Raw genomic sequence first — 12,700 nt, 5'->3', positions numbered from 1 at the left:
GAGGGAGAAAAGATTAGTTGGGAAGCAAGCGTATTGGGATGTAGGGATAAGAATGGATAATGAGGGGTGTAGGAGGGAGAGCTTTGTTGGGATGGCACAGAAGAGAAGAGGGCAAGGGGTATAAGCAGGGGTGGGCAGGAATAAAAATGTGGCCACTTTTGGAGAGGCACTTTCTATGCCCCCCACAGTCAGAGGAGCTGCCTCTCCCCGCCCTCGGCCCCATCCTCCACAGCCCCTGGGCCGGTGTCCCTCTCCCTCAGCAGACAGAGAAGCTGGATTCTCTCCCCACCCCTGCCAACGGCTGAGCTTGCTCTCCCCACCCTGGCTCTGGAGGAGTTCTCTGCCCACACTGATTGGGGGGGCTGTGCTGATTATACTGATTGTAGGGGGTCAGAGGGGTGTAGGATGAGGGGGTGGGAGTTGGTGGGGTATGGAGGTCAGTGGGGTGTAGAATGAGGGGGAGTGGGGTCAATCGGGGTGCAGGGGGGTCAGAGGGGTGTAGGATGAAGGGATGTAGGGAGTCAGAGGGGTGTAGGATGAGGGGGAATGGGGTCAATGGGGGTGCAGGGGGTCAGAGGGGTGTAGGATGAGGGGGTGTGGGGTTGGTGGGGTGTATGGGGTCAGTGGGGTGTAGAATGAGAGGAAGTGGGGTTGATGCGGGTGCAGGGGGTCAGAGGGAGTTGGATGAGGGGATGTGGGGTTGGTGGGGTGTAGGGGGTCAGTGGGGTGTAGGATGAAGGGGTGTGGGGTTGGTGGGGTGTAGGGGTCAGTGGGGTGTAGGATGAAGGGGTGTGGGGTTGGTGGGGTGTAGGGGGTCAGTGGGGTGTAGGATGAGGGAGTGCGGGGTCAGTGGTGGGTAGGGAATCAGAGCGGTGTGGGGTCAGTGGGCATAGGCAGTCGGTGGGGTGTAGGATGAAGGGGTGGGAGGTAGGGGGACAGAGGGGTGTAGGATGAGGGGCTGGGGTCAGCAACATGTCTATACACGGACACAAGTGTCTGTGGTAAAAAATTTGAGATCTGTGGTAATTTTTCAAAAAATTGAATGACTGAATGACAGAATCCCCATCCCAAAGTCCGTCACTAAGTTCGATAATTTTGTTAAGTGTCCGTCACGCAACGTGGTGGTGCCCACCCCTGATGAGGGGGCGTGGGGGGTCAGAGGGAGTACAGAGGAGCAGGGGGGAGGGGTGTAGCGTGAGGGGAGGTAGGGGGTCAGTGTGGGTGTAGGCGCTGTTCCTGCACCAGCAGGGCCCCGTGACCCCCCACAGCCCTGCCCGGTGCCGGTGCCCAGCTAGGAGCGGCTCCCACAGGAGCCCACGACGCCATCCCCTCGAGAGTCCCGCTCCGGGTTTCCCTGCCGTCCCGCCCCGCGTTTTCTGTCTCTCCAGGAGCAGTATGGGATTCTCTGCGTGGGGGGGGAAGGTGCTGCTCCGCGCGCGCCCCCGACGGTTGGCCGTCAGAGGAGCGCGCTGCCTCCCGCTGGGAGGGGGACGGGAGAAGAGGCGTGCGTGTGGCGCATGCTCACGGGCGGCGGTGGTTGGGGGCGGAGCGCGGCGAGTGTCCCTCTCGCTGTGTGCTGGAGACGCGACGCCTGGCGCTGGGACCGGCCCGCGATGGAGTGACTCCCCACCCCGGCCTCTCTGCGCGGACGGCGCTCGCCGCCGGAGCCCGACCAGGGCAGCCCCTTCCTCAGGCCGCCGCAGCGGCAGCGCCCGGCCAAGGGCGAGCGGACCCAGTCCGGCCGGAGAAGCCCCCGGGGGAGGGGCAGCTGCTGCTGCTGGGTGCCCGGCTGCCGGGCTCGGGGCGCGGAGCGATGGCGGCGCGGGGAGCCAGGCGGCTCCTCGGCTCCCTCTGGATCGCCCTGTTCCTAGGGCAGCCGGACCCGGCCGCTGCCGCCAGGAGCAGCTCGCAGAGCCCTGCAGGTAAGGAGCCGGGCGAGCCCCCGTGGCAGCGCGCGAGGGCGGTGTGGCCAGGGAGCTGGCGGGCTGAGGGGCTCCGCGCCGCGCGGAGGTTGCGACCGCGGTCGCTGGAGGTGGCTGCAGTAGTGGCCTGGCGCGGCGCGCAGGGGCTGTCCGGGGTGACCGCTCCGCCGGCGCGCCGGGGGGAAGGGGCCGATGCCGCCCGCCGGGCTGGCGGGTCGCAGAGGGCGGGGAACAGTGGCCCCGCGGCTTGGGAAAGGTCAGGGCTGTTGCTTCGCGCTGGACATTTACAGGCGCCTTTCCCCAACGCTGGGCAGGTCCGTTCCACTTGTGAGAGCGGGGCAGCCTTGGGCACCTTTACATGCACCAGTAGAGGCCACTGCACACCTCCCTCAGTTGAGTTATCCCTGCCACTTCTCGGTGCAGGGAGAGGCACAGGAGGCACCTGGGTCCCATTTCCCTCGGCGTTCCCAGTACGCTTCACCAAGGACCTCCGTTTCCTGCTCTCATTGAAGTCTATGGGAAAACTACTATTGAAATCAGTGAGAGCAGAATCGGGCCCTGGCTGAGCTGCGAGACCAGACCTGCTTGCTGATTTCAGCAGGGACTGCTTTCCAGCCGAAAGATGACGACCTGCGGAGGGGGTGAGCCAGTTGGGTAAATGAGAGCCAATAAGTAATTTTTTATTTAAAAATTATAGAAAAAAAGTACCATATTTTTGTGTTGGGTGGGAAGAAATAGGGGTAGATTGTGTTGCTGCTTAAAGTGACCACTAATGATCTTCTGTGTTGCTCATGCCACTTTTGCCTTTTTAACACAGGGATTGGCAGGCATACAAGACTTTAAATTAATGGTTTTGCAGCATTTCAATTATTATAATAGTCACACTTGTCGAATTTTTACAGTTCATGATCTTAGTGTTTCCATTATGAATCCTGATTTTCAGGGGTTTAAAAAATTAAATCACATCCAGTTGAAATGTGATATATGAATTAGTGTTTTCTAAATCTTACAAAGAATGTCAAATCTGTTAAATATGTTATAGAATGATTATTAAGTCTTTAATAGTGTAAGCTGCTTAGTTTGCAAAGCTTTTGCTAAAAAAGAAAAAAAAAACTTTTGTCCCTTTTGTTGGCATTCGAATTCATGCTGAAAAAAATCTGGTTTCTAGTGCCAAGGAATAATTTTAAGTTTTGATTGGAAATATATTGTAGCTTTTGCATTTTTCACATTTTAAAGATAGTGGTTGTGTTTGAGGTTTTGTTTGAAAATTATTGATCAGGCAGTGGAGTTTCTTCATAGAATTGACTGAATAAGCTCTGTTATTACACGGTATAGTATGGCTGTTTCAAATCACATTGGGCAGGAACTTGGCATGGGGGTTGTCAGTGTGGGTCCTGCTATTGCTATAAAATATGTATGTCTGGTGGCTGATATTTACATGATAGGAGAGTGTTTGTCTTTACTAAATGCAAGTTTTGTAAGTTCTAAGTCCGAAGTATGGCCTGTACCTTATGAAAAGAATGTTAAAATGGGATATGGTAGCGAAAGATGTAGTGAAGTGGGAAGGGATCCACAAAGAGAGAGTACTAAAAATATGCTATATATGTTGGAACCAGAAGAAGATTCTCTGGAAGTTGGCTTGAGTCTGTGGCCTGGAGCCAATTAGGTGATTTTTTCCTTAAAAAATGATCTGGAAAAAGAAAGTACAATACTATCTTTTTGTCTTTGGATGGGAAGAAATAGGGCTAGAATTGTGTCACCACTCTGAAAATGACCGATTAGTGGTGATCTACAAAGATTGCTCATACCACTTTTACTTCTTAGCATGGCATATAAGATTGTTTTTGCAGTTATTACATGTCTTGGAATGATATTGGACAACTGCACTTGGAAAACAAATATTTTGTTCCTCTAGTATATAAAATATAATGTATGTGCTGGGTGCTGCAGGTGCCATTTGAAAAAAAAAAAGAACGAGAGAGAGCGAACACTGCAGCAGAGCCCCAAGAGTGAATTCCACCATATGGTTACTGTAGGGTCCTAATTCCTAATACATACTATAACTATTAAAATTGACAGGTTTATTCTTTACATTGTTGCACTATGTAACTCCCTTTAATGTTAACAGGAGCCATAGTGGCTAGAGCAGGGGTTCTCAAACTGGGGGTCGGGACCCTTCAGGGGGTTGCGAGGTTATTACATGGGGGGTCGTGAGCTGTCAGCCTCCACACCAAATCCCGGTTTGCCTCCAGCATTTATAATGGTGGTAAATATATTTAAGTGTTTTTAATTTATAAAGGGGATTGCAGTCAGAGGCTTGCTATGTGAAAGGAGTTACCAGTACAAAAGTTTGAGAACCCCTGGGCTAGAGGGACAAGAAGCCCCATGCCCTTTGATTGTTTTTTATACTTTTACAAAGTTAACTGTTTAAATTATTAATTTACCCTTTCTTTACTGTCGGTAAGAGTATTAATGTCTCGAGTCACCATTTTCAACATAATTCCTCTTGTCTTAACTATTTATGCAATCATTATTAAATTCCAAAAATATGTTGCTTGATTTAAGTCAAATATATCTAGGTCTCTGACCCAAAGAGGTTAGACATGAAATGGCAAGGGAAGACAAAAACAGAAACAGATAGGGGTGGGGAGGTCGACGTTTATTTATAGTTATAAGATCATGAGTTTGCTTGCGTGATTTTGTGCAAATCTCTTATTGTTTCATTAAGAATTTTTGTATATATTTAACTTGCAAAATAATTATAAACACAGGACACTACCAATGTCGTAGAGCAGGGATTGGCAACCTTTCAGAAGTGGTGTGCCAAATCTTCATTTATTCACTCTAATTTAAGGTTTTGCGTGCCCATAATATATTTTAACGTTTTTAGAAGGTCTCTTTCTATAAGTTTATAACTAAACTATTGTTGTAGGTAAAGTAAATAAGGTTTTTAAAATGTTTAAGGAACTTAATTTAAAATTAAATTAAAATGCAGAGGCCACCGGACCGGTGGCCAGGACCTGGGCAGTGTGAGTGCCACTGAAAATCAGCTTGCATGCTGCTTTCGTCATGTGTGCCATAGGTTGCCTACCTCTTTCATAGAGTTTAAGGCCAGAAGGGACCACCAGATCATCTAGTCAGACCTATGTATCACAATACATGCCAATGTATGCCAATACCACCTGCATAATAAATCTATTACTTGTCATGCATGTATATTGAATGTTCAGCGTATAATTTGACTTGATTGAAAATAACTCCTCCTAAGCTATATGCATGATGTTTTGTTTTGGCATTTGCATAAGTGCCCATAAATAGAATGCAGTGAAAGGCCACCTTGACGTTTTTTCTTTGTGAATAAAGAATGACCGCAATAGTCTCTCTATCTGGACTTTATGCAACAGGAATAAAACATAGTTACTAGCAGCTGGTTGGTTTAGTTTAGTCTTCTGTACTGTAAGTTTTTCTAACTCTTCAGCCATGGTTGAGCAAAGTGAATGGAGTCCGTTACAAGAGTATTATGTAGAATCTTTCTAGACAGTGCTTTATGTAAAGTTTGTAATTTTTTGTTATCTCGAGGGGAAGGCAGTACATTGCTACTTATCTAAGTTGTAAGTGGATGGTTTGTTTCTTTCAGTCTCACTTTTGCAGTGATATTATCTTGTTACTTCACATTTTAGCATTCTTAAATTTATTTTGTTGTTGTAAGTCCTGTTTCAATTAAATGGTTGTGGACTAATGACATTATTAAAGTAAACTAATGTATGAATTTACACAGATTTGATCAGTTTATACATATACCTACGTGTAGTATGCATTTTTCACAAACAGGAAGTATGCAGAAAATATTATCATTTTCATTTTAAAATAGCTTTCTTGGCTTCTTTGTGTCTGTCTCTCTCTCTCTCTCAGTAATATAGTACACACTTGGTTATTCTTGGCTATAAAGTATCCTGGTGGTTTTCAAGAGATCAAACCTTTGTCACTGTTCTATTTTAGGAGTGATTATTGCCAGGGCAGTGTAATATGGGGAAGTGGGGGAGAGATGCCACATTTTTGTTTGAACGTTTTATAAATGTTGGGTCTTTGAAAGTTGTTCAGAGGCTTGTATTGTTAGATCTGGTGGAGCTGAGTTCGTCTTGAGTGTAGGTGAGGAGGACAAAGGTGCATGATAAATATGACTTCTATGGCTATCATCACATATATCATTATGTATCTTAATGAGAAACCATTAATTTATCTACTTTGAAAGAGAAGATAAAATTATGCCAGTGTCCTCAGAGAAATCTAAACACAGCTCAGGCATCTCGTCCTTTTTTTAAAATAATATTCAGGTAGCTCAATTTTATATGGCTTTCTATCGGCATGAGATTTTCAAAAAATATTTAATGCATGCTTTCCTCTTAGTCAGCAATACAGCGAAAGGAAGCAATGAGGGTGCATGGAAATGGAACAAGATGGGTGTTTTCAAGAAAATTACATAAAGAACAGTATTAACATGTTCTTTTAGCAAATATATTTCTCATTTATGTAACAATACATAACTTCCAAATTGCAGCCTATAAGTCATTTTGGGACAGAAAACAGGAGTTGCAGTATAGACATCAATTTTAGCGTTTTAGAAATCCTCAACTTCGTGAAGGATATGCAGTTATGATCTTTTTTTCTAAAAATGTATAAGGATTTGTTTTCATTTTCACACTTTGTAATCCATGCGAGAGAGGGGAAAGAGTAATGAAATTATTGCCATTATCTAATAATTATATTAGTTTCTTGTGAGGAATCTGGGTTCTGGCTTAGAGAGGTTAATGAAATGAAAGTAGGCTTGATTGTGCTTCCACTGAAATTAATGGCCAACCTTCTCTTGATTTCAGTGGCTGCAAGATTAGAACTCAACTGGTTGCAGGATCAAGATCACTATTTCTTATGTGTCTAATTAAAAAATGTATCATTTTTGCAGCTAAATTGCTTTCTTTTCACAATCTCCCATCATTGCAATATCGGTGTTCTTTGATTTGTTATCTGTTTTCTCTAGACATTCATCTACTCTGCTAAATATTGGTTACCTTGCTCCTTAATGGCTTCACTTGTAAATAGTAACAAATATTTTCTTGCATATTTTCTTTCATAGTTGCCTCATGTTACCCTCACCCTCCTCCCTCCCCAGCAAGCCTAATGAGACTGATATATATATATATGGAGAAAAGGCACAAATCAATGATGTACTCTAGTAAAATGCAATAGTAGGCTTTTCTTTTGGTGGTGATGTACAGGAGAAATCCCAAAACTTATTTATTAGTGGTGTAATAACCAGATTGATTTGTTTGTCTATTTCTTAACTACAACAAACATTTAATGTGGTGCATGGTAATATGATAGTAATAAATCTAGTAGTTAAATGTGACATGTTAAAAGTAGGCTATGACATGCCCAAAGTATGATTAGAAAATACTGTCACTAAATATCAAACTGGTTGTTCTTACAATACAAATGTTAGAGATTAAATTTAAAATTAGTAGCCTGTGTTCACTAAATTTTTAATAACCTATGTGGGTTGTGAATGGGGAGATATACTGCCTGTCCATATCTTTTTATCATACTGAAATAGATCAATAAATATTATCTCACCTTCCTAGTGTCTCTCAAAAATGCCAAATAAAAGAGCCAAAAGAATTCTTAAAGCCATAGAATAAATATTACAGTGCTATGAGATAATTTGAGAAATCAACCATTCTACTGGTTATCTATTGATTGCTAGTGCTCCAATTAAGTCACTTAGTTGCCTATTGAAGATGGTAACCTGAATAATTCCATGTAGTTAAAAAAAATAAATTTGTGTGTATGTGCACATAGTTGCATTATAGGGTCCTTTGAACTTTTTACCAGTGTTATAAGTGCCCTTTAAGAAAGTGTGTTACTGCAATGCCATGATACCCTTAAATTCAAAGCGCCCTGCTGGAGAACAGATACTCAAATGCCTGTTAGCAATTCAGTGGGTAGAAATTAACATTAGCAATTTACACTAAATTCTTGCATGAAGGTACTTAAGCCCCTGGAGTACTGTATTTGGTAATTCCAACTACTATAAAATCCATGGATTATACATAGAATACTGTGACTATATTAAATATGTTTTGTAGTGTAAATTATTTGTAATGATTTCCTCATAAAAATCCAATTGGAAAATTAAATCACCATTGTTTCTAATACAAATTCACATGCTGCTGACAATTTTTTTTTATGATACAAAAGTGCTTTGTTGAATGGTTGCAAGTTGTGAAGCTGAGTGACACTTGGATTCATACAACGAATTACTCCTGAGGGCATTCTGTGTCAAAAAAATTAAAATTCTGCGCACAATATTTTAAAATTCTGTAAAATTCTGCTAATTTTATATGTCAAACAAATGTGGAGGTTCCAGTATGGAATTGGGGAGCACAGGCCACTGGCTGCATGGAGGTGGGAGATCACTGTGCAGCTCTCTCCCCATGGCACCTGAAACATCCTGCTGGGGTGGGTGGGTGGTTTGCATGACCGCTTTTGTGGCTTCCCTTTGATTCCCTATCAGAAAGTAATTTTTCTGTGGGGAAGCAAAGAAATCTGCAGTGGACATAAATTCTGGGCATGCTTCCCCCAGGAGTAAACAAATTCCTTTTTCATACATTCTCCAATGCTATTTTATTTATTTATTTTTTTTGTTTGGTGAGTATTCTTAGCATTGTTTAAGACCATTGCGGTGTTGTGATGTTCTGGCAGGAAGAAATCAGATTCATTAGAAATCCACACTATTTGGAGAACAGTATGAGACAAGACTTTTTAGGAAGATAACAGTGCCTCAAATTGGGGGAGAATCCTGGGTGTTATGGTTACGGTGGAGGTAACAACAGACTTTAGAAGTGGACATGTTACATTTTTATAGTTCTTGCTAATAGAAGTTGCATACTTATTCCTGAGGTTTTATTTGGAGATGCTTATTAATACCTGAAAAAATTAGCTTCTCAGATCAGTTGCTCTACACAATAGTCCCTTCAAGGGAAGGGAAAACATATGTAGCAGGTATCACCAAATAGGCATGGTGTCAATGTGAGAGCCTAAACATTATCATTTGTCGCAGTATAGTAAATCCATTCTGCGCAGTGAAATGTGACACGTTGTAATATTTGGAAAGTTATTCACGTGTTTTTTATTATCTGTGGTGGGGGGAAAAATCAGAGGCTGTCACTAACATCACAAATTTCCTCCATTTCTTTATAAACTGAAAAAAAAAAAAAGTGTGGCAGTTCTTGTTGTTGGATTTATTAAACCTTTTTTAAGGCCAACTTTGAGGCTTTCTCCTTGGCTTAAGATTGTTTCCACAGTTTGACTATGCTGCTGACTAGTTCATTGATTCCTCTTCCTGCAAATCTTTTCTAAGTGTGATCTACAAGCTATTATATAAATATTTTGTGCTTTTTGGGGTCTCTCTCTCTCTCTCACGTACACATCTATTTAAGACAAAGTACATTTCTTTTGTAAATACAATTTGTGAATGTAAGTCTTGGTGAAAAATTGTTGCACAATCAATTTACTGGTCATGATTCATGACCAATTGTATTAGTCTTTCTGCTGTAACTTGTTTTCCCATTTTACTTAAAGATAAATATAGATTTTTTTTTTTTTTTAAAACTCTGAGTGTTCTTAAAATGTCCAGCCACAAAACTGATATACTTCAGCAGTTTTGGTACACCAGTGTGGAACACAGAGGCTAGTCCAGTTACCAGAGTTACACTCAGCAGCACCAGGAATTGTGGCCAAAGTTTTAATGCTGAGGACTTTGTATTCCAGCCTCTCTCCTATTCTCTGATTCTTTTTTTTCTTTCTACAGTGAATTTCAGAATCCATACCTCTCCTTTGTGACCAAAATGGTTACGAAATATATTTACTCACTGTGTCAGAAGTGGTGCAAGGATGTGTCTTCTAGAATTTCTAAGCCTATGGCTACTGTGTCAAAGCTTTTAGATCCCTCAGACTCTGAACCATCAAAGAAGTGGTTTTCAGACACCTTTTATACTCGGATCTTCAACCGCTGTTAGTTGTGAAAAAACTATCTTTACAATGCAGAAGTGTGTGATGGAAGAAGTAGAAAAACCTTGTTTTTTCTGATTACTTAGAAGAAACCTTAACATTAGCAACCACCTTTCCTATCTGACGTTTTTTCTTTTGTAGGGCTTGTCTGCACTGAGTGGCAAGTCCATGTTTTTGCATTATGAGCAGATGAATAGAAGTGCCTGATCTGCCTTTTGTATACTATTTTTTGTATATGTCTCCTAACGTTGTTTACTTTTTTGACCACAACTGCACATTGAGTAGAGGTCTTCGTTGAGCTGTCCACAGAGATGCTCAGGTCTTTCTTCTGAGTTAGTAAGCTAATTTAGAACCCAGTAAGATATGGTTAGTGGTGTGGTTTTTTTTGTTTTTTTGTTTTTTCTCCTTCAGTGTGCGTTACTTTGTGTGTATCAACAGAGAATTTCCATCTGCTATCATATTGTCTGTGTTGCCCATTCAGGTAAGTTGGTTAGGTCCTTCTGTCTCTCAGTGTCCTCCAGTCTTGGCTAACCTAAATAATTTCGTAATCTGCAGATACTGCCATCTCAGTGCTCATTCCCTTTTTGAATTAATTAATAAATGGCACTAGGCCCAGTTTGTAACCTTGTGGCACTACACTTAACTTTGGCAAGACAAAAAATGACTACTTATTCCTACTGTTTTCTCTGTTTCTGATCCAGGACAGTACTTTGCCTTTCCCACCATGACTACTTAATTTCTTTAGTAGCCTCTTGTTCAGGAATTTTGTCAAAGGCTTCTTGTAAGTCCAGATAAATTTTCAGTGGGTTCTCCATTAACTACTACTTTACTGACCCATTGAAAAAACTAGAGTTATGAGTTAACTTTGTAAGTAGTGGAGTCAGATGCTATCATTGATGATATTTTTAATTATCATTTCATCCAGTTGACCCAGTACAGAAGTATGTATTGTTAATTTGTAATTCCCTGGATCATTCCTGTTGCCTTTTTTAGTATAGGTACAACATTTGCTACTCTTCCAGTCCTCTGATATAATAGCTGATTGCATATTTTTTGAGAGCAGCCCAGCCGTTTCTTTCTTAAATTCAATTGGAACTCTTGGGTATATCCTCTCTGGATCAAATGACTTATTTCTTTTTAATATACCAGTTTGTTTCTGCGTCCCTTCTTTTGAAACAGCAATTTCCAGTGGCACCTGTTTATTACCACAAAAGACTATCTGAGTAGGTATCCCCCTCACATCCTCTGTGGTGAAGACTGATATAAAGAAATCACTTAGCTTTTCAGCAATTTTCTTATCTATCTTAATTTCTAACTTTATACCATGGTGGTCCAGAAGCCTACTATTTCTTTTATCTTCCTGCTTCTGATATATTTCAAGAGTGTTTTTTTGTTCTTGATATCTTTTGATTTGGTCTTCAGATTCCTTCTTAGCCCTTCCCATTTCCTTTTTACATAATGCTGCTGTAATTTACTCTTTTTATTGGTTTCACTACGATTGGATTTCCATTTCCAGAAGGATATCTGCTTGGCTCGAATAACCTCTTTGAACCATGCTATTTAGTCGTACTAATTTACTTTTTGCTTTTTTTAATTCAAAAATATGCATGACTTTTAAAATTATTATAGTTTTTTCTTAAATAGCATCTATACCTAATTTTAAGATTTTAATTTCTTTGTTTTTACATTGGAGCTTTTTTGGCTTCTCTAAGCCATGTCACATTTTGATATTTGACTATTGAATTTTCCCATTATTATGATTTTATAAGACTTTGCATCTTTGATCTGTTTTGTGTACTCTGTCTTTTTTCCGTATATGGATGTTGGTTTTATAACTCTGCTTGCATATTTTTAATCTTATAATCTGAGATTTGTATCCGTATAGATTTAACTGCATGGTTCTCTCCATTCAGAGAATTTACTCTACCATATTTTGAGGAATCTTAGATATATACTACTCTTCCACATCTTCAACCTAATTTGCCCTTTTTATATAGTGTATAGTCAAGTATTACAGTATCCCACTTATTTTTTCCCACCGTGTTTCAGTGATATCTGTTATGTTAAGGACTGTCCATTTCCATACATTCAGGTTCATTTATTGTTGCTTTCAAACTTTACACTTGTATATACAGACATAACTTTTATTTTTGTATCTGGCTATTACTTTAATGTGACATCTTGTTGATTTAACAGCAGTTATCTGTGTGATCTTGACCTGTTCCTGCCCTGCCCCTGTTCAGCTGTAACGTCTGTTCTGTCCTTTACTTGATACAGAGATACCTTCGTGTTGCTGACATCTCTGACAGATGTCTTTGTTCAGCCTGAGTGATCCTTGGCAAATTTCAGTGTTTCCCCTAAATCCTGTGTTAAACAATTCCTAAAAACTTTATTAAAGTAATTTGGCAGGGTTTGGTTCCGCTTTCGTTAAGATGGAATCCGTCCCGTCTGCATAGGTTCTTCCTTCTTCAGAATGTACCCCAGAGTCCTCTTTATATCATCTTCTGATTCATTCTTTGAAACCCTGAATACCTGAAGAAGGTAGCTCCCAACTTCTGTAACACTACTACTACTACTACTAATGATTTGGTGAATTCTCTCAAGTAAGTGTAGCGGGTTACTAAAATGCATTTTAGATCAGTAGAACAGTTGCTGTAACTTCTTAAAAGAAAGCATATCGCTCAGGAGCACACCCTGGGGAAAAAGTACAGCAT

At 41.3% G+C, this 12,700-nt stretch overlaps 1 protein-coding gene across 1 annotated transcript in view; it reads left to right on the top strand.

Moving 5' to 3' along the window:
• Positions 1–1,610: 1,610 nt before the first annotated feature.
• NEO1 (neogenin 1) overlaps positions 1,611–12,700 on the top strand; it is a 503,941-nt gene continuing 492,851 nt past the window's right edge. Inside the window, exon 1 of the mRNA XM_077827907.1 lies at positions 1,611–1,922. Within this exon, the coding sequence (XP_077684033.1) occupies positions 1,814–1,922 (109 nt within the window). The 5' untranslated portion in view covers positions 1,611–1,813. The remainder of the gene's footprint in view (positions 1,923–12,700) is intronic.

Source organism: Eretmochelys imbricata, chromosome 10, assembly GCF_965152235.1.
Source record: "Eretmochelys imbricata isolate rEreImb1 chromosome 10, rEreImb1.hap1, whole genome shotgun sequence".
NCBI classification, from domain to species: Eukaryota; Metazoa; Chordata; order Testudines; family Cheloniidae; genus Eretmochelys; species Eretmochelys imbricata.
The sequence above is the reverse complement of the archived record's forward strand: the minus strand, read 5'-3'. Positions and strand labels throughout refer to the sequence as shown.